This window comes from Zootoca vivipara, chromosome 9, assembly GCF_963506605.1.
Source record: "Zootoca vivipara chromosome 9, rZooViv1.1, whole genome shotgun sequence".
NCBI lineage: Eukaryota > Metazoa > Chordata > Lepidosauria > Squamata > Lacertidae > Zootoca > Zootoca vivipara.
Genome location: NC_083284.1, coordinates 5127579 through 5153925, shown reverse-complemented (window position 1 = coordinate 5153925; position 26347 = coordinate 5127579). Strand labels below are relative to the sequence as shown.

At 48.5% G+C, this 26347-nt stretch overlaps 1 protein-coding gene across 2 annotated transcripts in view; it reads left to right on the top strand.

Annotated features, from left to right (window-relative positions):
* The window catches only part of ATRN (attractin), a 161917-nt gene extending 141953 nt beyond the window's left edge, over positions 1–19964 (top strand). For both annotated transcript variants that reach the window (XM_060278333.1, XM_035101162.2), the window contains exons 27-29: positions 4838–4945; positions 15484–15598; positions 16739–19964. In XM_060278333.1, the coding sequence (XP_060134316.1) occupies positions 4838–4945; positions 15484–15598; positions 16739–16863 (348 nt within the window). In that variant the 3' untranslated portion in view covers positions 16864–19964. The remainder of the gene's footprint in view (positions 1–4837; positions 4946–15483; positions 15599–16738) is intronic.
* Positions 19965–26347: the final 6383 nt, after the last annotated feature.

Here is a 26347-nt window from a genome sequence, read left to right as displayed (position 1 = left end):
TTCAAAAGCTATTTCAAGTGCAAGATTCATGTAGCTGTACCCACATAACCTCCTGGGTGGGCGCAGTGATTGTGTGAATATTCAACTCCTTGCCGAGTTAATGAGTTCTGCTTGATTCTTATTTTGGGCATATTTATCAGGACAGCTTGCTCTGGTTTTATTTTACAGCCATTAGACAAAGCGTTTTATGGTGGCTGAAGGGCACAATTACTGCAGCAGCAACCCTGCAATCTGTTTCGCGCTTTCGTCACTTTGCAATCTGCCGAGCATCTTTTTAAGTAGTAGTCTGGAACAGGAGGTCTGGCACATGAGTTTGGGTTCACTTGAATGGCACTTGTACAGCAGGTTGTCAGTAGAGTATAGGTCAGAAATCCCTGTGGGCAAACTGCCTCCCTTTATACTATGTAAACCTCTATTGGCACAACCGTTGCATCGTTCAAGGCAGTCTCTAGAATAGGTCCCAGGTCTCACACCTGGATGTTGTTCGCTAACTCTGGGCCAGGGCCGGACTGGTGGTTCCCAAACTCTGGTCCCTGAGCTTGATTCAGGTGGTTTGGGGCATGTCTGCGAAGAACACTTTGACTTCTGTACAGTCCTGCTAAGTTCAGATGGTAATACAATACATGGTAATACAATACATACAATATAAGAAAGAAAAGAAGCAATAAAGATACAGTCATACATTGGTTGTCGAACGCCCTGGAACGCATATGTTTTGGCTCCCAGACGATTAAAAACCGGAAGTGAGTGTTCCAGTTTTTGGACGATTTTTGGAAGCCGAACGTCCGGTGTGGTTTCCACAGCTTCCGATTGGCTGCAGGATGCTCCTGCAGCCAATCAGAAGGCATGTCTTGGTTTCTGAACAGTTTTGGAAGTGGAACAGACTCCTGGAACGCATTCTGTTTGAGAACCAAGATATGACTGTACTGTCAAAATAATTCAGCATCCAGCATTCAGAATTGCTACAAACAGGCGCGCGCGGGGGGGGGGGGGGTATTAAGTGGTCCACCAAGACCCTCAGCAATTTCCAAGTGGTCCATGGGGGGAAAACTGGAGAATCACTGGTACACTCTGGATTCTGCTTCTGGGAAGGATTTCAGGCTAGGAAAGACCTCTGCCCGAAGCCTTGGAGCTTTCCAGTTGCTGCTCTGGGCTAATCTTGTAAGCTTGACTTTGATAAGATCCCCTGTAGCAAGGGCTTAAAGAGAGGTGTTCTCAGAGCCTGTTCTCCACCTCTAAAACTCCCTTCATTCTCCAAGTCTTTTCTGGAAGTAAAGTACAGTGGAACCTCGGTTCTCAAGCGTCTCCATTGATGAACAATTTGGAACCTGAACGCCGAAAACCCAGAAGTAATTGCTTCCGCTTTCCGCTTTTGAACACGCCTCGGGTGTTGAACAGCTTCTGTGGCGCGTTTCTCCATGTTTTCAATTTGTTTGCCAACCGTCCTTTGATCCCCGGGTTTCGAACATTTCGGAAGTCGAATGGTCTTCCGGAATGGATTACGTACGAAAACTGAGGTTCCACTGTATATATAATGGCTACCTTTCAGTGTATTTTTAGGACACTTTTCATTTCAGTAATTTTACATAGTTCATCCGCACCATGGGCCCAAGTAATGAAGGGAGATTTCAAAACGGTGCTTAAAATAATGGGAAGAGCTCTGTGGCCTTTTGCAGCTGGGCGTTTCCAGGTGAGAGCCTGACCTCTTTTCAATACAGCTAGCTAATTTGGCATGGTTACCCAACAGCACAAGCCCTGCCCAGGCTTCGCTAGTACCTCTTGAGTCTGACCTCACGGAGCTAGTAGTATGGGAAGTACTGAACCACCCCTACCAGTCTTGTTTCACCCAGGGCAATTGCACATGATGGCAGGCTCTCACAATTCAACATGAAAAAAACTACATTGTTGGCATCTGTCTGTCTCAAGAGACAATGGAGTGCTCCTCCGGAGGTGAAGTCAAACCACTACATTAGCAGTACCGAAGTGTCCTCCATGGAACATAGGCCTGGGCAGTGTGGATGGAGGTCCTGAGCTGCCCAGATGGCAAGATCCCACTCTGGCCTCACTGGTGTGGTTTGAAGGAAAACAGAGCAATATGCTTGGCACCAGCTTGACTGCAGGAGTTGCGTACAACTGCCTTAGGGACTCCAGATTTGTGTAGGGTCTACTCCTTAGCCTTCTCTTCTCCCAAAGAGATCCTGCAAGGCAGTGGAAGTTTAGGATTAGCGTTTTCCTTTCTCCTAGATGGGTTGGCAAGACCCATCTGCTCCTCACTTCCCTCTGCAGCCTGTACAGAAGCCACTTTCTTGACCATTGGGCCCATTCCCAGGGTGTGGCTGCTGTCACAGCTTCTAGGAGCCACAGGTGAGAGCTGAGTGCAGGGTGGGGAATCAAGGTGGACAAACTACCCCAGAAGGAGCATGACATATCCCCCACCAGAGGAACTACTGTCCCCTAACACCCCACACATCCCCACACTGTAGTCCTAAACAGTAAATAAAACATCAAAAACAACCAAACCGAACAATTTCTACATAACTCACAATAAAGACACAAAAAACACTAATAGCATCTACCCCTACTCTCCAAAAAAACCCCCGCAAACACCCCAGCAACTGGTGGGAAGTGGGAAAAATAGACGCCCGTAAGCAATACAGACTGCAGATCAACCCACTCAGCATAATTTCTATATCCTTTGCTCTTTTGGTTCAATTCTTTTTCTAGACCTTGGAGGAGTTGGTAGGCCCTTGAGTTATTTACAGCTGCTGTTAATCTCAAGCAGACATATAGTACTCCGTACTGTGGCGCACATGAATCTGATGGATTTGGGAAACCTGCTGACCTTACATGGCTGATGCTGTGGGTTTCGCTCTGTTCTGCCGTTGTTTCATTATAATTTGTCGGTGTGGAGTATCAGCCCTGCAGCTGGCGGGGGGAGTGGAGATTCGCTAACCTCCCACTCAGTCACAGGGTAAAACATTTGTGCAACTTACATTTAAATTTTGTGGCCTGCTTTTTAAATTATTTCTAAAACACCTCTCCCCCCCCCCAATTCACAAAATGCAACCATTTAATTATAAAACCGTGCAATTAAAATAAAAACCACAAAACTCATGGAGCTGGGTGGAGAATATAGGTGGAAGCTGGCCAGAGAAGTAGGGAACAGGTTGGAAAACAATTTGAAAATGCTGAACTGAACAGAAACAAAGCAGGAACCGGCCATGTGATGGGGGAGGGTGCATGGCTATCTGGCTCTGCAGATTTCCTTACGCCAGCTAGTTTCTTACATGCTCATAATAGGTTTTTTTGGGGGTGTGTGTGTGATGGATCAGTGAAGCTGCTGTGGAAACAAGCATGCAATGAACATCTTCTCCACCATCATCCCAAAGCAGAAGAGTTATGAGACCCACCTTACTTTGGACAAATTTGTGATGCATATTTGCAAATTTGTGGTACATATATTTGCTAATTTAATTCTTCTGGGTGTATTGTTACTTGTGAGTTGCCTAGAGCGAACTTCTTTCTATACAATCAAGGGATTCCAGATTGACTCAACCCACATCTCCTTTCTGAGTTGTAGGTCACTTAAGTTTTTTCTTTGTGAAAGAACCGCTTTGTTTCCTGTTCACACAATTGTGAGTCTCAGTATGGAAGGAAGGTGTGTGGCGAGAGCCCTGGTCACAGCAGAGGTTTGCAACCCTTGCTGAACTATCCATCGCCTCCAACTCAGCCCTCACATCTAGTACAGTCATACCTCGACTTACGGAGACTTCGACTTCCGAAGGTTTTGACCAGAAGTCAAAGCCTCCGGAAGTCCTCCCGGTGTGCGTGTGTTCTGTGCACGCGCAGAAGCGCAAAATCGTGCTTCGCACATGCTCCGTAGCGGCGCTTTGAGAACCAAAAACCTCAACTTACGAAGATGGCCGTGGAACAGATTGTCTTCGTAAGTCGAGGCACCACTGTATATATTTGGGAAAGGAACAGGTTTTCATCTGCTTGGATGTAATCGGATGCCATTTTGAATCAAGATGACAGAAGAACGGACCTTCCAAAACTTCCCTTATTCTAACCCCTGGTTTCAAAACTGAACTGATACTTTGGTTTCTTAGGATTTCTGGGCAATGCCAGGTATGTGGCTGTTAGCCTCCAGACAAATATCCACATGAAGGCAACAAAGGGGTGCTTATCTCACTATACCTTGTGCACCAATCATAATAGGCGATGCCTCTTGAGCAGCCTATTCAGCTCAGGTTGTAAATCTATAACATAAATGGACTGTGCTGTGAACTTGTTTTGAATTCACTACAACTCCCATGAGTCTGCCTGCCCTAACTCAGGACTAGAGTCGTGGTGGCGGCAGGTCTGATCCCGCACCCCATGTTTTGCCACATCCTGTTTTGTTTTTTAAAGCAATACAGTCATACCTCTAGTTACGTATGCTTCAGGTTGCGTATGACATGGGATATGTACACGCCGAACCCAGAAGTAACGGAACAGGTAACTTCCGGGTTCGGCAATTCACGCAGATGCGCTGAAAGACATCACGTGCGTGCGCAGGCGCACCAAATCATGCGGGGAGCATGCGCAGATTCGGCGCTTTAGGGTAAGTACTACTCTGGATGTGTATGGGGCTCCGGAACGGATCCGGTTCCTATCCAAAGGTACCACTGTATTGCTTTAACTTTCTTTGGCTGCTAGTCTTGAATTAGTCACTTCCTGGGCACAGAGTGCCAGCCGCCGCTCTTGTTTCCTTGCAACTGTGTGAAAATCCCATGAACGCCCGTGACCCTTGAATATGTCAGGCTGCCGTATTAACATCTCTGTGTTTATTCAACAGCAACTGCTCCGAGAGATGCAACAGATGGCCAGTCGCCCCTTTGCGTCCATCAACGTTGCCTTAGAAACGGACGAGGAGCCACCCGACCTCATTGGAGGCAGTGTAAAGGTGAGGGACCACCCTGTAGGAGCACTGTTCCCGTAGTTAATATTCACAGATGCTGTGCTGCTTGACCAGATTTTGTGAGAAGGGAGGTGGAGGAGAGGAGAGAAAGGCAATATTAGAAGTCTAGCCACAAAGAAGCCATAAACATTCGAAACCCAGCAGGCCTTGTTTTTGATCTAATTTTCTTTCTCCAGGCTGCTCGTTTGCATCTTTCAGGTTACGTTGGTTTAAATAAAAGTTGCAGCTCTTTTTAAAAAAGATTTTTTATGCCTTGTAATCAAGAAGGATACAGTTTAATATGCCAGAACAGTTGCTTGGAAATAGCTGTAGGTGCTGCTAAAAAAGCCGCCTTTGCACGGTCTTTCAAAGGATGGGGGGAGGCTAATTGGCTAAGTATTAAGAAAGTCTTTCGGGTACAACTGTTTACAATGGGGGGGGGAGATCTACACTTGGCAGCAGGTGATCTGGAAGGCCGGCCTGGCAACAGGTGCAATGGGCACTGCCAATGCCACTGCCAGACAAACTGCTTCTAGCCTCAGCATGCTGCCCTGTGGCTGAGAGTTGGGGGGGGGGGGATAACTTGGATAACTACCAAGGAATCTGTTGCATGTTACAACATTGCTGCCTCTGCAACAAGGGGGAGGAAGAAATGTGTGCACTTACTAGGTTTCCTAGGCCATGTGGTCAGGGGCGGAGGAAGAGGGGTGCAGTGGGTGCGGGCTGCCCCGGGTGTCACCGCTGATGGGTGTGTGTGTGACAAAATGCCGGGCGGCACTCACCACGGCCCCTGCAGCATGCCCGACCCACGTGTCTCTCCTGGGAGAGATGCTGTGGCTTGGGTACCCTCAGGCTCCGTGCTGCCCAAACAGCCCGCCCGCTGCCCCCCCCCCCAGCTGTAGGGCAGCTGAGTGGGAGGAGGCAGGCAGACCCCGGAGGCCCCGCCCCAAGTGTGGCTCGCCCCACCCCGTTCCTCCACCGCTGCACATGGTTCCCCTAGGTCTGACCTTTATGATTGGACCTTCTGCAATACAATTCATGTTGCTTTTCCACCGAGATCAGTTAGTTTCATATTTCAAGGGGACTGGGAGACAAGACAGGCTAGGAGACTGCAAAGGCTATGTGGAGCTGGTTCTACCTTGTTTAGAGAGGTAGCTATTTGCCTTCATTCCCTGACAATGCCAAGGTGACAGGTCACGGCCTTTCGAGAGTTATTTTATTGCAGGCTACTAAGTTTGAGTGGATTATTGACTATGACTCGATTTGATATGTTGTTTTAAGTGGCATTTTTGGTTATGCCTTATTTGTATCAGATCAGATTGTTTGATCCTGGTGTGTGATCTTTGTTGTATATTTTGTTTTTTTCTTCAGTTTGCAAACAGCCATGTGTAAAGCACTATAGAAAGGCAGGTGTAGGGTTTTTTTGTATAAAGTTTTATTAATACTTTTCACAATACAAGAAAAAGCAAACTGTTGTAAACAGAAAATAAAAAAAGGAAAAAGAAAGAAGAAAGAAAAGACAGAAAGAGCTAGAAGAATACAAAGTAAAGGGAAATAACACAGAGAGAAAAGGTGGTATAATTAAGAGTGAAATGAAATGATTGTGAGTGGGACCGATGCCAAGGTCACCTGTATGCACTTAGTATAGCTCACTTGGTAGAGCATGAGACTTAATCTCAGGGTCATGGGTTTGAGTCCCACGTCAGGCAAAAGATTCCTGCATTGCAGGGGGTTGGACTAGATGACCCGAGTGATCCCTTCTGACTCTACAATTCTATGATTTGGAACATAATTCTGCTCATGTACATACTCTTCATGGATGGGTTCACAGTGCTGCAACCAGTCTGAGCTGCTGGGGGGGGGCATTCCCCACCTCACTGGAAAGGCAGAGGGATGGGTGGAGAAAGCAGAAATACCACCTTAGGAATGAGTGGTGGTGAGCTGGCTGTTCCAATTGACTCTCCCCTCTGCTTTGAGGGAAGCATAGTCTTGTTCCCAGTTCCAGTGTGTCTGCTGTGGGATAGTAACCGCTGCCCCCCTGGGTTGTGAACCAGTGACTTCCCTGCCGCATCCCTGCCTGATTTGTAGGGGGACATCATAGCAGAAGCAAGGAGAGTGGGCTTTCTGAGGTGCATGCAGTTAAGCATGGGCTTGGCTCAGTTGGTAGAGCAAATGCCCTGCCTTCTAGGACTGGGTGATGCCAGATTTTTAACATCCTGATGCATCACTAGCTAAACATCATGATATAGTGACACATTGCAGTGTTGAAAGGGAAGGAGCATCATTTGGCCCTGGCTCCGCAAGGCACCGGGGTGAAGCCAAATCGCCTCAGTCGGCTCTCCCCGCAACCAGCACGGAGGGAGGGGCATCGGCCCTGGTCCCCCACGAGGCACTGCAGTGGAGCCAAAGCCGGGTGTCAGGCAAGCCCCACCCGCAATGTACTGCCAGGTGAAGGCGCCATTGTGCTCTGGCCCTCAAACCAGGCCTGGACCACATATCAATGCATCACCCAGGCCTGCTGCCTGCAAGCACCCCAGATTCAGTCCCTGGCAGCTCCCAGTAGCGCTGGGAATATTCTCTGGCAGTGGCTTTCCAGGTTCTCCGGCAGCAAGTTGGGCCAGGGATCTGCTTCCATCGAAGGCAGCTTCCCCTCCCTCCACCATGGTGTGCTTCCGCAGCCGTCCTCCACCCTCCCGCTTTGCTTCCTCTGGCCCCTCCTGCTGCCACCGCCTTGCTCCTCCAGCTCCTCCTGGGAGACGATTTGACAAGCTGCCACTTTTCCGTCTGCGCCCTTTTCTCCCCGAGCTGGGGAGCCGTGAGAACTTGGCATATGTTCGCCATCAATATGGAAAGAGACAGCCCTTGTTCTGAATGCGGAGCAGGGTTAGGGAGTTAATGGATGTACAAGCTATCGAAACCCTCTTTAACTTTTGTGTATGCATGTGTGAGAGTGTAGAATCTGTGACTAGAACTGAAGTGGCATGACTGCAGGGGGCGCGGGGATGGTTTGCCTGTCGCTTCTCAGCATGGGAAACAAAAAAGGACCTAATTTGTCTCTCTACAAGCTGCCCCTCCTGTTTCCTTTTCCTTGCTCTGCTTATTTTGTAAACAGAAAACACTCAGGTGTGCAAATGCGCATGTAACACCTCTGAGCATACTCCCTGAATGGTGTAGGTCAGGTGCAAATTGCCAATGTGGTTTAGTCAGAACCCTGACCCTATTCCATACTATACAGGGAGGTGGGGAGAAGGACTGGCCATTTGGGTTGTCTGGCTCAGGTGCCAAAAACTCTTGTGCTGTGCCCGCACAACGGTTTTAATTCCCAGTTATAGGGACGGACACACCCACAAGAGCTGCATTGTGTGAATATTGTACAAATGGTCAAGGGCGCACTGCTTTGTTTGAAAATGGGGCAGATTTGTATCCTACCCCAATTTCACGCTCTTGGGAATTGCAAGGAGAGGAGCAGTTTCCACAAGCACGTTCCTGGCTAATTTTTACATGGTCCTTTTATGCCAATGTTCAAAAGTGTGCTCCAATAGGCAGCGTGAGGCAGAGGGGAGACCAAAGCCTTTATTTGCTGCATTGCAAGAACAGCTGTCAAGGAAGAGGTGCTGCTTCGCCCCCTTCAGGCCAACGGGAAGAATCTCTAGGATGCCTCCTTACTGGCCAAGTGGCCAAGGGAGCCACCCCCTCCCCACCTGCTCCTTTAGCAGCTCGCTGGCCTATTGCTGTGGCTGGTGGGAATTGTGATATTTTGGGGCAGCATTCCCCCCTGCCTCAGGAGTAACAGATTGGCTGTTTTTTTTGGGGGGGGGGGGAGCTTGGTTCCTCCCCAGTGTCTGCCAGTTCTCAGTAGGCCTCCCACCCCCAGACTGCTCCTTGCTTCCTTGCCCACCCAGTTGTTCAGGCAGGGCTGGATCCTGTGGGGAACCGGAGTTTAGAGCACCCCAGAGCTTTTTCTGCATGGAGACGATGCCTGTGCAGGCAAACGCCACGTGCGAATTGGCCCTCAACTGCTTAACTTACTAGCAGCCCACCAAATAGTACGAAATGGGTCATTTTAGTCAGCAAGGGTCTCTCACTTTCCTTTTGTGCCTGGCCAACTGGCAGGTCAGATTAAGCTAATTGCATCCTAGGCGAACGTCTTGCAGCTGGACTCCTTTTGGAACAGTAGTCTCAATTAGTATATTTCCTGCAGTGCATAAGAAGGAAAAGAGAGAGCGATTTACCCAGTAGGAATGACGTGTTTTTAAGCCAACGCGTGACTAGCAGCCTAAAGGATTGGTCTCTCCCCCCCCCCCTCCCAACCACACCACACCCTTTTATATTCCAGCTTGCCGGTGGGCAGCCATTTTGGTTTTGCATCTGGTAGCCCTTTGCTTCACAAGGGCCAGTGTGGCAAGTTGAACCTCTAAGGCTTATCGGCTTGTTTTGTCATTAGATACTTGTGAAATACAGCTCTCCTTTTTTTTGGCAGAGTTGCTCGGAATCAGATTTAGAGCTGAGCTTTCTTCATCCACTTATTCCAAGAAGAATATTGCTTTGAAGTAGCTTTTTATAATCGGCAGGTGTGAATGATCTAAGATTAGCAAAGCTTGTAAGCCGCTTGGCAATTTAACATTCTGTACTGAGGAAATAAAACCGTATTTCCAGCGCAATCTATCTAGTAGCGCATAGGTCCTCATGTAATCTTGGAGCTGGGTATAACCAGGAGGTCACCTGGTAGTATGACCCATTGCTGCAAAACAAGACCCTCCCAATGTCTGCATCTGAGCCCCATGCACTTTTAGCAAAGCCAATGAGGTCCGTGGCCTCAGGACGTGTGGGTAGCAGATCACTCCAAGTAATCCAAGTGGAGTCAGAAGAGCTTGATTTCCCCCTACGAATGCACCGTTGTGGGTCCCTGCCAAACTCCCCCCCCCCCGAATCCCACCTCTTCTCTGTCCTCTACTGGCTTTCTGTCCCTCCCCACCAGCCAGTTCAGGTCCTTTCTTTCAGCTGGCCTCTGCCTTCATCAGCTCTCCTCTTCTTCTCATTAATTTTGCTGGGCGCAGCCTCAGCGGCTAATGTTCCTTCTCTCACTTTTGCTCCTTCTCCTGTGTTGATCTTGATGGACCAAAACTAGACTTGACTGTTAAAAAAAAACCCCAAACACACACAAGAGAACATACCATACCAGAGGGATGGTTGGGGGCTAATTAAACCTTTCCCCCTTTTGTCTTCCCCTCGAGCCGTTCCTCCCCCCCCCCGGTAAAGGAAGATACAGCAGTGCTTGTGTGGTTGCCCCCCAAGAGGGAGGCTGGGAGTGTAATATCCATTGGTCAGGTCACCCTTAATAAAGGTACTGACTATCTGGGGATTGTAGTTTTTTTCCCTAAAGGGCTACCGGTAACATTCAGATTCCTGTGTTTTTTGCATATGCAACACGTCCAGTGTGTCGTTCACTGAGTTTTCAGTGTTCAGTTTGGGGCAGCATTACGAATTGTGTTGGGTGAATTAGATTCGCCTTGATTTCTGCTTTTTGTAATCTTCCTTTATGAATGCTTAGGGAGGAGGGGAGTGCTGTCTTGAGGATTTTGCAAGGGTTTTCAAAAGGTGAGTTGATGATGCAATCTCCCCATCTCTGGAGATCCCCTGGACTCCTTCGCCTTCTCCAAACTTGTGGCAGCAGGATGTCTCTCTACAGTTTCTCCTCCCCTTCTTTCCTTCCTCTCCCTCTGCCTCCTTCTCTCCCTCTTTCCAGTGCCTAGCATGCTGCAATGGTCGCATCCCTGGTAATGGAAGCTTTTGCAAATCTACTTCTCCAGGGTTCCTATATCCTGAGGAAGGGAGGGGGAAATAGAGGGGACTGGAAACCTTGCTGCTAAGCTGCAAATTTTTTGGGGGGGGGAGAGAGAGAGATCGAGAGATCTGGCTGGTAGACAGAAGGGATGGCGGCGACCGGATCCTGCTGCAAGGCAGTATGAGCCCAGGCTCAAATTTGGATGTGTCTGGGGCTCACCTCTGATGAAGTGTTTCAGACTGGGGGGGGAGAGTAGCTTTCTGAACTTACGAGTCCTCCCCTTTAATAAACAAAAGCACCCCTTCCTCTGCAGCGTTTTAAAAACATGCCTCTAAGGGCACCAGTTCACTTGATGCAAGCCGTGTCGGTGGGCAGATGTTGAGCAGATTCTAATGTGCAGGGACATCAGAGCAAAAGGAGGCAAACTGTTCTCGGCTTCTGTGTTCCACTTGGTGCCTCTGCTGACATCACCTTGCTTTTTAATTCACGGAAAGGAACACGCTGCCCTTTGAACACCTGGCAGGGGGACGCTGTTGCCCACCACAAGGAGCTGGAGATTATGCGGGCAGCTGAGGTGTGCAAAACGGATTAGCTCCGCTAAAATTTCACTTTATTCTAAAAAGGCTCCTTAGATACAGGAGCGGCAGGAGGAAACAAACCTTTGTTGTTTAATGAATTATTTCTAGCTAGCTTAGCAAGGCATGGAGTTAGACAGTTTTTGCAAACCTGGGACCAACTTTCCCTGGTAGCTGCAGCAGAGCGGTGGCTGTGATGACCTCTGGGTGATTCTGCTCGTAGGGTTTCAAAGGGTGGGGCTGGGACTTCAGTTCATGCATTTTCTGCGCTGGCAAGTGGTGCAGGGCTGTGATGGTGCTTGGTTTTAACCCCTGCCCTTTGGAGGCACAAGGCACTATGAGTGCTTTGCTGAAATGATCCCACTCCTCCTCCTGACATGTTTGTAGCTGGCTCAAAATGCCTGGTTTCCAAACCCTTAATCATCTTGGTTGCCCTCCTCTGCACACCTTCCATGGGAGGAGGAGGAAGAGGAGGGAAGGGGAGCCCCTTGACCCAGCCCATTCCCAGCCACTAGGCTGGATGGCTTTCAAAGAGGCCTTGATTGATTCATGGAGGAGGAAAGGACTATCCATTGCTATGGGCCATGGTGGCTGAAGGGATCCCTGTACCTGAATAGCAGGTGCTAGAGGAGGCAACAGCAGGAAAGGGCCATTGCCTTCAAAATATATTTGGGAGCTTCTAAATGGCCATCATGGTAGAAAGCAAGATTCTGGACTAGGTGATCCTTTGGTTCTAGCCAGTAGGTATCCTCTTGTGCCATTAAGTTTATTGTGCAACATTACTGCATTGGGGGATTTAATGGACATGCTTGGAGAAGAAGTGTGTGGAGGATTCCCCCCCCCCCCCAGGTTCGTGTTCAGTGGTTGTTCTGTTTTGTTTTTTAAAATGTTTGGCCCTGCATATCACCATTAATTGGATTTGAAAAAGAATAACCCAATTAATCTGGTGTTTCACAATGCCTAATTAGGACTGATTATCGCTCTCTAGAACGAGTGTGGGGAATCTGTTTTTTGTTGTTGACGTCTATTTTTTTTATCATAAAGAATGTGTTTATCAATCCCTAGACCTTGTGACTTGGTGAATTTATGTGAAGAAAAGTAATGGGGCAGAACGGAAAGTTCCCCCCGAGGTATCTCAGCACACTTCCACGGCATCTTGCGAAATGGCACCCCAAAGAAGGGGGCGGGGGAGTGTCAGACGGGCCATCTAAGTTTAGTAGGAAGCTTGGTCTGGGCAGAGATCCAAGAAACCTATTCTGTCACCGTGGGGAGCTGGGCTATCTAGTGAGGCTTCCTGTTCCTGGGAGAGGGAGTCGGAGCAAAGGCTCTTGGACCACACTAACAGCCTCTTGGGTGCGGAAGTGCGAAGCCTTCTTCAGCTCTGTGGCATTAAGAAGAGTAGGCGCCTGCAGGTTGGGCATGGGAAGATGAACTCCGTGGAGTTCCCCTTCAGTTGGGACTCACCTGATGAGATGCACATTAAGAAAACAAGAGCCTAAGGAGAGCCTGCTGGATCAGGCCAATGGCCCATCTAGTCCAGCATCCTGTTCCCACAGAGGCCAACCAGATGCCTGTGGGAAACCTGCAAACAGGTCCCAAGCCCTCTCCTTTCCTGTGGTTTCCAGAAACTGGTCTTTGAGTGAATGTGGTGCTTTCTGAAGGCAGTCCTGCTCAGGGAAGTTTTTAATGTGTGACATTTTAATGTATTTTAAATCTTTGTTGGAAGCTGCCCAGAGTGGCTGGGGAAACCCAGCCAGATGGCGGGGTACAAATAACAACAACAACAACAAATTATTATTATTATTATTGTTATTGTTATTGTTATTTATTTCTCATTTCCTTTGCAGAAACGGGTTCATACATTACCTGGGGATTAGGGATGTGGTGGGGGTTGAATGTTCTTTTAGTAGGGAAGGCTTGTCCTTAAGTATTTTAGTCTTCGTTCTCTACTGCAAGGAATGCAACTAAACCAAAGTATCCTAAAAAAAATAAACATGCTATCATAACTCTTAAAATGTTAATGAAGATCATGGACCTGCACATCCTACAAGTTGCTTGCTTGAATAGCTGGACCATTGACTTTGTCTCCTTTTCCTTAAACCAGTGTCCTTTGGCCTTAGCTCCTCAGATGCTGTTGGGCTTCCATCATTCATGACCATTGGCTAAGTTGGCTGGGAATGATGGGAGTTGTGGTCCATCATTATCTGAAGAACCACGGTGGAAGAACATTAATCTAAACCATGGTGTGGAATGCCTGCTCTGCTCCCGTTTGGTCTGTGAGACCCTTTCAGCCAAGCCATGCCAACCTGCCCTACAGGTAGGGCAGGTAAAGATGTGGCTCTCTGTTGAAAGCAGAGTTAGCAGGCTCTGCCATTCAGCTGGTGGGCCTTTTGACTGCTTGGTTTGATTTCAAAGGAAAACTGGTTACTTGACACTATTGTGATGTTGGGTGATTGGCAGCTAGGGGGCCTGCCCACCTGTTAAAGTTGGCCCATAGGGGAGGCAAAGATCCAGTCCGCTGGCCGGATTCAAATTCCACATCCTTCCACTTCTACACTATTTATATATACCCCTCCCCTCTTCCTCTTTCCTCTTCTTTCTGTCTATTTCTCTCTCCATGCTGGATGCCACCATGGGCAATGTATTACTTGGAGTTGCCTGGCACTGCATGTCCATTAGTTCTAGTAATTGAGTTCCAGCAGAATATATGGTGCAAGTTTGTTCTCCACTGCTTTTGTAAGAAAAGAATTATTTTGAACTTTAGCAACTCTATAGGGAGTGGAGATTCCAGGGCACAGGCTGCTGTAAATATCAGCCTCCCTGTGGTAGACAGCGAAATGCTTTGCAGGGACTAATCCATCAGTGTGTTTGTTATCCGTTTAATACTAGAGATGCGTAAAGGCACTAATTTCGGTTTCTCTCTCTGTCACTGCCTTGTTAGGCATTAGTTAACTTAATGCTGACTTGGGTTCCTTCTCCCTTTCTTGTAACATCTTTAGTTTCTGTTTGGCTCATAAGTACTGCATTATAATGCCTCACCTAACGAAATAGGCAATAATTGCTTCGTTTAGGACATCATAAAAAGAACTTGCTTGAAGCTGAAACTTTATAAGCAACAAAACGTACCAGCCGCTAAGCAGAACAGTGTTTTCCTTTCCTTTTGTAATTGCTTCTCTGATAGTTTGCTCGCACAAAGACCCAAGTTTTTGTGCCTTATTCCCAGCTACTTTGCTGTTGAGAACACTCTGCTACTTTTAATAGATGTTGAGATACAGCTCCTTAGTAGCTTTTCGATTTAATTACATGCCCCATTAAAAAGAGCTGCTGATCTATCAAAGTGAAATATAGATGGAAACACTTGCCAGTTTATTTTCTTACCTTTTCGGCCACGGGGTCTTGGAGCCCTGCTACGTGCATGTTAGACATGTTTCAGGAGCCACACAGAAGAAACCAGCATGACAGAGCAGAGGGCTAGAGATTTGCGGCATGAGCTTGAGAGAGAAAAATGAATTTCATACTTTGGAATGCCACCTGTGTCTGTGATTTCCGGGAAACCCTGGGGAGCTGCTGCCAGCCAGTGTAGGTAATACTGAGCTTGGCAGACCCAAGGGTCTGACTCTGTATAAGGCAGCTTCCTATGCTCCCATGAGTTGCCTTGTACCTGAGGATGGGGAACTTGTCACCCTCCAAGTGTTCGTTCTGCTCCAACTCCCAGAGCTAGTAATTCAGATGCTCTTTTTCGGTGTGACTCTTCCTGCTGCACCCTGCCGTCACCCTCCTCCCCAGTTATGCAAAGGCACGGATGAACCTTGGCTTCTGCTGCGCCTGCTAAAAAGTATTGGCTGAATTGATTCTTGGAATGTGTGCACACAAACCTGTATTTAACCATGGAGAGATCGCTTAAAGTAAGCTGAGCAAAGATAAATAAATCAGATGCAAGAAAACACAGCTGCTGATTGCTTTCCCTTGACTTTAAAAATAAAAAAGGGGATGCTGCCTCTGTTCCATTCTGTGCGTGCTTCTTAAGGACCCTTGTGTTTGTTCCGTCCAGGTATATCACATCATGAAGTTCGTGGCTGCAGATTGGATTGTGGTTTGGTTGAAGATTAGAGGTCAGCTCCTAAGTTGGCAAAATCAGGTGAAACTGGCATGAAGTAAATTATGCTCTCTTTTCTCCACCGCAGACTGTCCCCAAACCCATAGCGTTGGAGCCCTGTTTTGGCAACAAAGCTGCTGTTCTTTCGGTATTTGTGAGGTTGCCACGAGGCCTGGGAGGTATCCCCCCACCAGGGCAATCAGGTAAGCAGCCACCCTCCTTCCACAGCACGGTGCCCTTCTGATGTTTTGCAGTATGCTGGGAGTTGTAGTCCAGTAACATTGGGAGGGCTGCCCCCGTCCTACAGCCATTTGATGTCTAAGATCACCCGGCCCTTTTTCTGCTTTTCTTTCCTTGGGCCACTTTAAATGCAACTCATTCCTTTCAGAGCACCTTCACGTGGATGGCTGCTTGTGCCGATTTGTATGCCCATGTACGGGAATTGCAATGGGCTGGTATATAACTGACATGTTGTACGCCCCAGCACATGGAAGCAAGCGCTGCTGTCGGTATAGAGGCACTCATTTTCTGCATGTGCTTCCAGTCTTGTTGAGAGTGCTTTTTGTTGGCACTACCAAAGAGACCTCCCTGGGGCGCAAGCCTGGGCAGTGTTTGTGGAGGTTTTGGGCTGCCCAGACTACAAGACTCTCCTCTCAGCCTTGCTGGTTTAGTCCAAAGGAAAGCAGTGCGATGTGTTTTGCACCAACTTGGCTGCAGGAGTTGTTGAAAGGAAGCATACAAGGCACCATCCAACCATCTTAGGGGATCCACTCTGGATCTGTGTAGGCTTTACCTTCTCCCGAAGATATCCTGCACGGAAATGGAGATTTAGGATACAAATTTTCCTTCTCCTAGATGGGCTATCTTCCCAGGTTGACGAGCCACAGCTGCCCCTCACTTCCCTCAACAGCATATGCAGAAACTGTTGGAAATGCAATTAGTCTTGTCTCTTCACCGAAGCCTGACTATGCACGCAGGGGAAGTCTTAACTCCGCAAGGGCAGAGTAACCCTGCCTTAAGAGGTGTCTGTAAGCTTTGGGTTCTCTCTGGAAGCTAGCGTTGCCATCGTGCTACTCTAGGGAGCAGTGCTTTGTTTTTCCAGCCAGCTTCCACCCCATCCTCTGAATCCTGGCCAAGGGTTGGTCCACCTTCCACTGAGTGTGGAGACTAGCTGCGTCAGAGGTGGGTGCAAGGAATCTGCCCAGGGTGCATGGAGCACCAAGAGGCAGAAACCTCCCTAGGTCTCTGGGCAGCCTTAAGTTGGATGGGTGTGGTGATGCTGTCTGGGCTCCCCTGTTCTTCGTTCTGCCTGTAACTCCCTGCTCTCCCCCTTCTCCTTCCAGGTCTTGCAGTAGCTAGTGCTTTGGTGGACATTTCACAACAAATGCCTATTGCCTACAAAGAGAAGTCAGGAGCGGTACGAAGTCGCAAACAGCAGCCTCCAGCCCAGCCCGGGACCTGTATTTGATGCATGGACATCTGAACTGCCTCTTTAGGGTTTTAAACACAAGGGATTACCTGGGAGGAGGACAGAGGTGTTTTTTTCTGCAAGGTTTGTGTCGCAAAAGTACACCTCGAAGCACCGGGCGCAATGTTTCTGGGGAGCATCCAGCCCTTCCTGTTGGCGTTGTCTTAGTTGGCCTTGTTTTGACATCCACTCCGTCTTAGATTTGCCGATCCCATCGTGCCCACCTGGCTCCCACGTTTTTACATCTCCCTCCCCTGTCCAGCTAAAGGCCGTTGGCTGTGAGTCCATTATCCGTCCGCCTCTTCTACCACTGAAGGTTGGCAGTAGGGAAAAGCCACGGGAAGACAAAGAACACTTGGCTTTTTGTATGTGGAAAGCGCTTTGTGGTATTTGAGTCTCTCTTCCCCCCCCCCCAACCCCTTCCTTGGTTGTACAAGAAAAGCTGCAGCACTTACAGATAATTTTCTGCCCTCGGCAGTTAAACCCCCAGGATTTAAGGAGAAGCTAACTCAATTTCCTCCAGGAACCCAGTGTTGTAAAAAATTCTATTTATTTCTCTCTTATTTAGAGCTCTGTTCCAAATACAATGCGTTCATTGGGGCTGGGGTTATGTTTGCCGCTTTATTTTCATCCACCTGACTGTATTAAATTGAGGGATGCTGTTGAGTATGGCTGGGTGCTACGCAGTGCAGCACATTGCCTGGAAAAAACCCTCCCTTTTCTGGGAAGATTAATGTTTTTCACGTGGATCAATGTGGCAGATCTGTGTGCAAGTGTTCCCAAGGTTTTAAATAGAACCAAGGAAGCAAAGGGGGATTTAGCATAGCTGGCCTCTTGCGTAACTACATTCCTCAGTTACCCTGGGCAATCCGTGGCCTTTTCCGCACTGTACCCAGTTAACGGGTGTGGAGCATAAAGACACTAACCTGTTTCGGGCTGATGGAGCCGGGGTGGTTGTTGGGGGGCCGGGTGGGGTGGGGGGCTGGAATGCTTCCTCTTTATTGTCATTTCGCATCGTGCATCTGCTTCCATTCAAGGCAGATGTCGCATTGATGCTTCCTCTTTGGGGGGCACCCCTCTCCCACACCCCTTTTTATTTGACCTCACTTGAGAACGAACGTGGGGAAAACCACTTTCTGCATTACAGTGGGTGTGCTCTGAAGAGTCATCCCTTCTGTTTGAACGGCTTGCATTGCTCGCTCCTCCTCCCCGACCCCCAGTACCTATCAATAATCCTGCACACTGGGCAAGTGTACCCCTGCTTGGTGCAAGGTTAGGGTCTGAATTACTCTGAAGCATCCCTTTGCCAATCTGGCGCCCTCCAGATGTTTGGGACTACAACTCCCATCACGCTGTCCTGGCTGGGGCTGTTGAAAGTTGTAGTCCCAAGCATCTGGAGGGCGCCAGGTTGGCAAAAGGTGCCCCAAGGAGAGGCTGGGAGACCTGAGTGTGGCACTGGGTGGCACCCTTTGAGTGCCTTCTCAAGAAGTCGAGGTGCAGCTTCTCGGTGGCAGCTGCCTCTTGGTTGGCCCAGGGGCTGGACTGCCATTGCAGATTGAGAGCCACTTACATTGCTCTGGCCTTGATAAATCCTGGGCAGTTATCTGGGTTGCCCGTTGTACATTCTGCGGAAATCAGCAGAAACATGGGGCTTTATTAGCTTGGCAGCCAGAGAAGCAAGAAGTGTTGGCTTTGGCACTGAGGTCTCTCCAAATCGAGCAGGCATTGCAGAGTCGACATGGGTTCGAAGTTGCTATAACTCAGGTTTTCACTTGCTCTTAACCCCTATTGCGTTCCCTCTGAAGATCACTTGCATGTGTGTTCAGAAGAGAGCAACCGGGCTTCCAAAAGGAGGGCGGGGATAGTCAGGGCACCATCCCATTTTGCCCAAACTGTGTCCCACTTGCAATGGAACCATTGGCGTCCGCTTGACGGTGCATGCCATCCCAGCCCTTGGAAGGGGGTTGTGGGAGCCAGTCCATTAGTCATGGCAAGAGTCGCGATGCAATTGTACTTTTGCCGCTGATGGAGAGCGTTCCCGTTGCCTCGCCTATAGCAAAGGCCCCCCATCCCTGCAGCATTGCTTCCACTCCAGCAGCCGGGAGCCCGCGCTGACTGGAGAAACCCTTGTGCCACCCGGTCATCTCATCTAGGCACAAGGCACTGCTGGATCAAGGCTGCTGTAGCCGAGGAGGAGGAGGAGGCTAGGTTTGGCCCTTAAGTGTGGCTGCTGCTCCCAATAGCATCCCTTCCCCCCTCTACTCCCTTTTCCTCTCTTGAATGCAGTAATGTATTACAGCTGTACTTTGAGCGGACTCATGGGGACGGGGGGGGGGGAGTGGAGATGAGAAAGACAACGATCCAGACTCCTTGGAGGTGCATGCATGCGCATTGCGCTACTGGAATTAGCAGCTCATTTGCATCTCGCAATGAACGAACGGTGAGCGACCAAAGCTTTCTTGTTCTGGACTTTCCGGCCAGAAATGTTGTCGTTGTGCATATTAATGAACCTCTACTTCTTGAACCCTACAGAACTGGAACAAACGTACAATTAAAATAGCATCTCTCTCCCCCTCCCTCCCCAATTTGGTTTGTTGAAGCTGCACTTGAATTGACTTGTCCTTGGGGAGAAGTGGAAGGTGGCAAATTACCTCTCAAAGTCCATTTTTGCGACATTAAGGAGCGTGCCAGGTTGGGGGAGGCTGTGTGCGGTAGAAAAGAGCCTGAATCTGCCATTGCAAAGGGGTTGACAAGAGTCCGGGATGAACCAAGATCCATTGCCCACTTCCTGCTAAGCACCCTTCTCCTGGATCTTCCAGTTAGGATCACAGATCTGAAGATCTGGGAGTGGAGGAGCTGTTCCCATTCAGTTTGCTCCAGTATTATACTGCCAGTGTCGCTTCCGTTGGGACACTGAGGAGTTAGGGGAGTGGCGCTAGCAAAGTTCTCTCCCACCACCACCACTCAAGCAGAACTGGGAATTCCAATCCCCAAACAGAGCTGCACCACGAAAATCACGGAAAGCCTGCAGAGTTAATCCAACCACTGTGGACTGCAATGCTCCCAAAATACGAAAGTAAAATTATTTGCCAAAAAAAAAAGTGTGTGCATGTTTCAAGGAGGAGATCTGTTTGAAGAACTTCGGGTCTTAGTTCTGCTGAGCCCATAAACAGCATACAAGTTGATTTAAGAAATAACCTATTGTATCAGAGAAGGCCTTTGCGACCCCCATTTTCCATGGACTACCCACCTGCACCGACAGACCAACCTGAAATCGATGGAAGTTGTGCGGGAACACCTTGAAATGAACAGGCCTCGTGCAACTCCCCCAGCTGATTCTGGTGTTTCGTGCCAGCTATATTCTGCTTTTCAATGTAGGGATGTTTCCCCTTGGGAGGGGAGGAGTTAGGATCCTTTACAGAGATTCGCCTTTCAAGCCATTCTTTTAAAATCTGAATTTTAAAAGTTCTGAAGTTCTGGAGGCAGCTGGAATTGAGATCTCTGTAGGGGGGCACTCTTTAATATCTGGAATATATATAATTGTTTCTGTTCTCAAACAGTTCCTCGGTCAGTCATCTCCTCTGGAGCCTGCTGCCATCCAAGAAACTTCTAAGGTGTTCCATTTGGACCTGTGATTTGTACACAAAGGCAGGCGAGTGTCTCTGGCGATGCGTCTTGCGTGCCCTTCAGAGCTGTCAGGCCACAAATGTTCTGTGTCACAGATGCCAAAGCCCCGGCTGTCTCTTGACTGCCTGGTGCCTGAGATTCTCTTTCCTCCCCTCCTGGATCTTATCCATGAATAATGTAACCTAACTGTGGCGAATTGCAAACGCTTGAAGAATGACAGGCTGTGAAAACACCCCTTGACAGGTATCTGCTGCCTTCTAGTTACCATGCACACTGTATTAAGAAGGAGGAAAGAAATCCCCCCACGGAGACCGCCGATGTGTGAGAATATATTCACTTGGTTTCCAGTGCGCTTTTTGGAATTACTGTCGGAAGTGGGCTTTATATATACACACAGTATCTGTATATCTATAAAATGAAGGCTGAGGCCTCGGCTATGAGTGTAGCGTTGGAGCAAAGAAGCTGAGCTGTGAACCAGGAATCCAACCCTTCCCAGGAACTCAGTAAGTGTTCTTAGACATACATATATCCTCTCCCCCCCCCCCACCTGCAATTCTGTGCCACCTTACAGGGTTGTTGAGAATGTGTTTCAGAAAGGAGGAGCAGCTCAGATCCTAACTGGCTGCACCTCCAATCTCTATCTCAAACACACACACACCCCCAGCTTTCTGGACTCTTTCCCATTGTCATAGGTCCGGCTTGCCTGACCCGCTGCCAGCCAGACGCAGTCCAAAATATCTGGCAGGACCCCGGATGGCGATGGCTGCCCTAGGTAAACATTAAGAGGGCACCAACACAGAATTGGATTTCCTCACTCGTAATAGCTGTAAACCAAAGCCCGCTGCAAACCGTCCTAGCCGTAGCGACTCCTTGTTACCTTTAGGGTGATAACATATTCATGCACACAGCAAACATAGCCTGCAGGCTGAGCCCCTGGTAGTGGGGAAGCCTTGTATTATGCACAGATCTCTGGGTGAGGATAGGAGCCCCAGGTCCACAGCCAGCATGTTGCAGCGCCGCATCTCACTAGCAGCATGTAGACCTTGTCTGGTATCGCTTGACAGCTGCTTGCTCCAATGCGACCTGGCCAAAAGCACCCAGTTGTGCTGGTTTGCCAAACCAGTGACTCACTTGTCTCCCTCCCAAGTGTCCGGGGACTCAAGCCTGTGTGTGACCCAGCTCAGATTTCCTAATGGAAAAAGAAAAGGAGACCCCCAAATTTGGGGAGGAAGAGCTTTTGCCGTTCAGGGCTGGGAAGGATGGAGACCCAAACAAGCCTGTCTGCCGTAGCCGCGTAGGAAATGACGCTGCCCGCCCCACAAGGCAGGCTTCCCCAGCGTGGAACAGGAGCAGAAGTGACTTGTTGCGGTGCAGCAGTTGAGTGAAAAACTTGGCTGTGCATGAGGCCCTGAAAGACGCTATGGGTATTGAAATATCGCCCGGGACAGGAGTTGCCAATGTAGTGCTGCCCAGAGGTGAGATTGCAACTCCCATCATCTTACGCTCGCGTGGCCAATGGGCAGGAGTTGTGGGGGTTGTACTCCCAGCAAGCAACCTTTGGAGAGCACCACATTGGCCAGCCTTGCTGTTCCTTAAGAGGACAACTCCCTGCAGGCCTCATCTAGGCAAGAGCTTGTGAACAGAGCCCTTCAAGGTCGGACTTGAGGAGCCACCCAGTCCAGGAGCCTGGTTTTCCCCCAAGGGGCCCGACCAAATGCATCTGGGAAGCTGGCAAAAGTTGGGGCATGATGGCAACAGCAACATATTCAGAGAGAGAAAAAGAGACTGCCTTTCCGCAGGCCAGTTCCACCTACAGCCATCGAAGCCCAATGGGCACCACCAACATGGTTTATTTAATTGCCAAAAACACCGCTTGCTAGTTTCTCTCTAACTTCTCCCCGCTTCTAACACCTATTGAAGAAGTTGGGATTCAGGTCAGTTGTCTTGACGGGTTCCTCTTCCTTTCAGCTGCTACTTGACTTGAAATAACTTTTGCTGGGTTGCGTCTTATAGATGCAGGTTGGCTCCTCCTTTGGTGCAGCTGCTCTGTGTGTAGCGTCTTCGGCCAAGAGGCCCACAGCGCTCTGTCTTTCTGTTCTTCTCATAAATCGCGGCACCAGTCGCTACCTTTTCCTAGCAGCTTAGAATTAAAAAAATTCAGGATGTGGTTAGCCGTGCTGCTTCACATTGCCCACTCCCCCCCCAACCAACCTCCCGCCTCTCTGCAAAACTCTTCCAACAAACTTTCTTTGTTTTCCCAGAAAAAGAAAGCTGCTCTTTTGCGTCTTCCATATTCAGAATGCTTTTAACACTTTTGAGCCTGGTCTCTTCGCGTCAGGAATCTGCTCCAGCACTTAAACCGGGATGGGGGAAATTAAGTGAAATTTGTCATGGTGTGTCAAATAATGTGGGCCCTTGAAACAGCAAAAGAGAAAAGCCCTTACATTTCTATTACTCTGAAATTTGTGCACAAAGAGGTCTTTTCTGTAGAGTTCTTGAACTAATTTTCTCTTAGGAATTTCTTTCTGTTTCTCTTCCCCCTAACAGTTCTTTCTTTTTCTGGTGTGTGGGGAAAAACACTATTCTTCTGTATTTGGACCTGAGCTTAGTTTTGTTCATATGTATAATTTAGCCTTTATTGCATTCATATGTAAATAACGAGTAAGTATTGTAAAGTATTTCATTGCTGGGGTGGGGATGGTATAAAAATACGCATTTTAGGGCTGCTGGTTTTTTGGTATTTTTTTGTATTGTAAAAAAGAAAATAACAGCTAATTTAAAAGCAGGAACGAGGTGATGAATACGTGCATTTTAAAACACCAATGTGAAGTATATGTATGTAAATAAAAGTAAATAATGAACAAAAACTTTTTTCCCTTCTGGAATAAAAAGAAGACGATCTGGTTAAGAATGGCTGCCTCCTTTTTGGTTACCGTGTATTTCTCGCATTTACACCCCACCTTTCCCTCCCAGCAGTGTGGGACAAAATGGCTGGGTCTTCTCCCCATTTCATCGTTGCAGCAGCCCTGCGGGGTAGTCTAGGCTGTGTGTGTCACTCGTGGCGTGTTTCATGGAAGCAGGCATTTGAATCCAGGGCTCATTGACCTAAAGATGCCTCACAAGCTGCTGGGCTGTGGAACTCTGGAACTCCCTGCCACAGGAGGCAGCAATGGCCACAAACTTGGATGGCTTTAAAAGAGGATTAGAAAAAAATTCATTGAGAAGGAGAGGACTCTCGATGGCTGCAGGCCATGACGTCTGTGCTCTCTGTCTCCACATTTGGAGGCAATCATTCTTCTGAATGCCAGTTTCTGGAAACCACAGGAGAGGAGAGTTGCTCTTGTGCTCGAATCCTGTTTGTGGGTTTTCCCACAGGCATCTGAAAATAGGAGGCTGGACTAGATGGGCCATTGGTGTGATCCAGCAGGGCCCTTATGTTCTTATGCTAGTGCAGGCATCCCCAAACTGCGGCCCTCCAGATGTTTTGGCCTACAACTCCCATGATCCCTAGCTAAGAGGACCAGTGGTCAGGGATGATGGGAACTGTAGTCCAAAACATCTGGAGGGCCGAAGTTTGGAGATGCCTGTGCTAGTGCATTTCTTTCACCCTGTATTTCCATCTGCCGAGATCTGAGCAATTCTTAGAAAGTTCATGTTTTCACCTTGTGGTTTAAGGAGTTTGTTGTTGTTGTTTAGTCGTGTCCGACTCTTTGTGACCCCATGGACCATAGCACGCCAGGCACTCCTGTCTTCCACTGCTTCCCGCAGTTTGGTCAAACTCATGTTCGTAGCTTCAAGAACACTGTCCAACCATCTCATCCGCTGTTGTCCCCTTCTCCTTGTACCCTCCATCTTTCCCAACATCAGGGTCTTTTCCAAGGATTCTTCTCTTCTCATGAGGTGGCCAAAGTATTGGAGCCTCAGCTTCACGATCTGTCCTTCCAGTGAGCACTCAGGGCTGATTTCCTTCAGAATGGATAGGTTTGATCTTCTTGCAGTCCATTGGACTCTCAAGAGTCTCCTCCAGCACCATAATTCAAAAGCATCAATTCTTCGGCGATCAGCCTTCTTTATGGTCCTTCTTTAAGGAGTTAGTGGGTTTTAAAACCTGCATCAAGACTTTGTAGCATGAGAGAAGGGACGAAGAGTAACACAGAAGCTCTTCCCCTTTCGTTTAATTCGCCCTCCATTAGCTCAGTGGGTGACCCCCGGCTGTTCCTTCAGCCCAGCCAGGTAATCCAGCCTTCGAAGAGGTCTCCTTTCTTGCGCTCAGAGTTTGCAAACAGGCTTTGGAGCCATCTGGGTTACTCTGGAGCTGGTTAGAGTATCTCCCCCCATAATCCTCCAAAAATATTCCTTGGCTAATTTGGGATGAAGCTTTCAGGGGAGATCAAATCCTGTGTTTATTTCTCATCTTGGAGAGGAAACTGTGATTAGAGTTGCTCAAATAGCTTTAAATATTCTATATGTGTGTCAAGTGTAACGAAGAGAAAAGGAAAGCCAGATCACATTAGCAATAAGAATAATCCACCCGAATTTAAGCATGGGAGGAATTCAGTGTCACACATTTATTAATGGTCCATCAGCACAAGCATTTCTTCTTGCCAGATGAAAAAATATCTTCCCTCTCCTTCCCCTGTGTGCTGCTCTGGGGAGCTATCTATAGTTTCTAACCACAATGGCTCCTTTGTTCCTCCACCAACGGAAGACCTTGGCATCTCGAATTTCAGTGATGCCCTTTGTGCCACCAAAATCCAGTGCCACCCCGACCTCTCACTTTCCATTGGTCTTCTGCCTGGAGTCCTGTGTCCAGTTCTGGGCACCACAATTTATGAAGGATGTTGACAAGCTGGAAGGTATGCAGAGGAGGGCAACCAAGATGACCAACCAAGAAGGTTTGGTTGGAAACCAAACCTTATGAGGAGCAGTTGAAGGAGCTGGCTACGCTTGGTCTGGAAAAGAGGAGACTCGGAGGAGATACGAAAGCCATCTTCAAGTATCTCACACTGAAAGCGGAGCAAGCTGGTTTTCTCCTGCTCTGGAGGGTAGCACCTTAAACCAATGGCTTCGAGTTACAAGAAAGGAGATTCCAACTAAACAACAGAAATAACTTTGTGACAGTAAGAGGTGTTTGATAGTAAAACAGTCTCCCACAAGAGGTGGTGGACTCTCCTTAATTGGAGGTTTTTAAGCAGAGATGGGATTTGTCAGGGATGATTTAGCTGAGATTGCTGCATTGCAGGGGTTTGGACTACTAGATGACCCTTGGGTTCCCTTCCAACTCTGATTCATAGTTGCATGCCTGCTGAGGTGCTCCAGAAGCTCCACGCCTGGTGCAACCAAACCGGCCCTGCTCCCCCAGATCTGCCTTTACCTCCACTGTTCATGATCAAAGTGTCCCCCCTGCCAAGTCAGTTGGCTTCCGGTTCTGCTCTGCCTTAATGGAGGCAACCCCCACAACAGCAAGAGATTGTTGGCGAAGGAAAAACAAGGATGATTGAAGGTAAAAAAATATTACAAATTTTCCCCAGGGATGGGGGGGGGGGAACAGGCTTCATTCACCTGCAGTTCGTCTTGGTACCTGGCTCTCGCTCCAGCATGGAATGCGAGGGGCAGGGAGGCGCTGAGTGCGAAAGCTCTCCGCCTGCCGAAAACCCTCCACCGCCACCATTAAGAAGCAGAGGTTCTCCTTTTAATTAGAGCTTAATTGGACTAAAGTACAGGCATGTGCTGGAAGAGATGAGATCACAAACTGTGGAACAAACCAACTGCAAGGAATTTAAGGTTTGAATTTGAGATAAGACTTCATTTGGTGCAAAAGACGGGGGGAGGGAAGCCTACAGTTTCTTTATTTAAA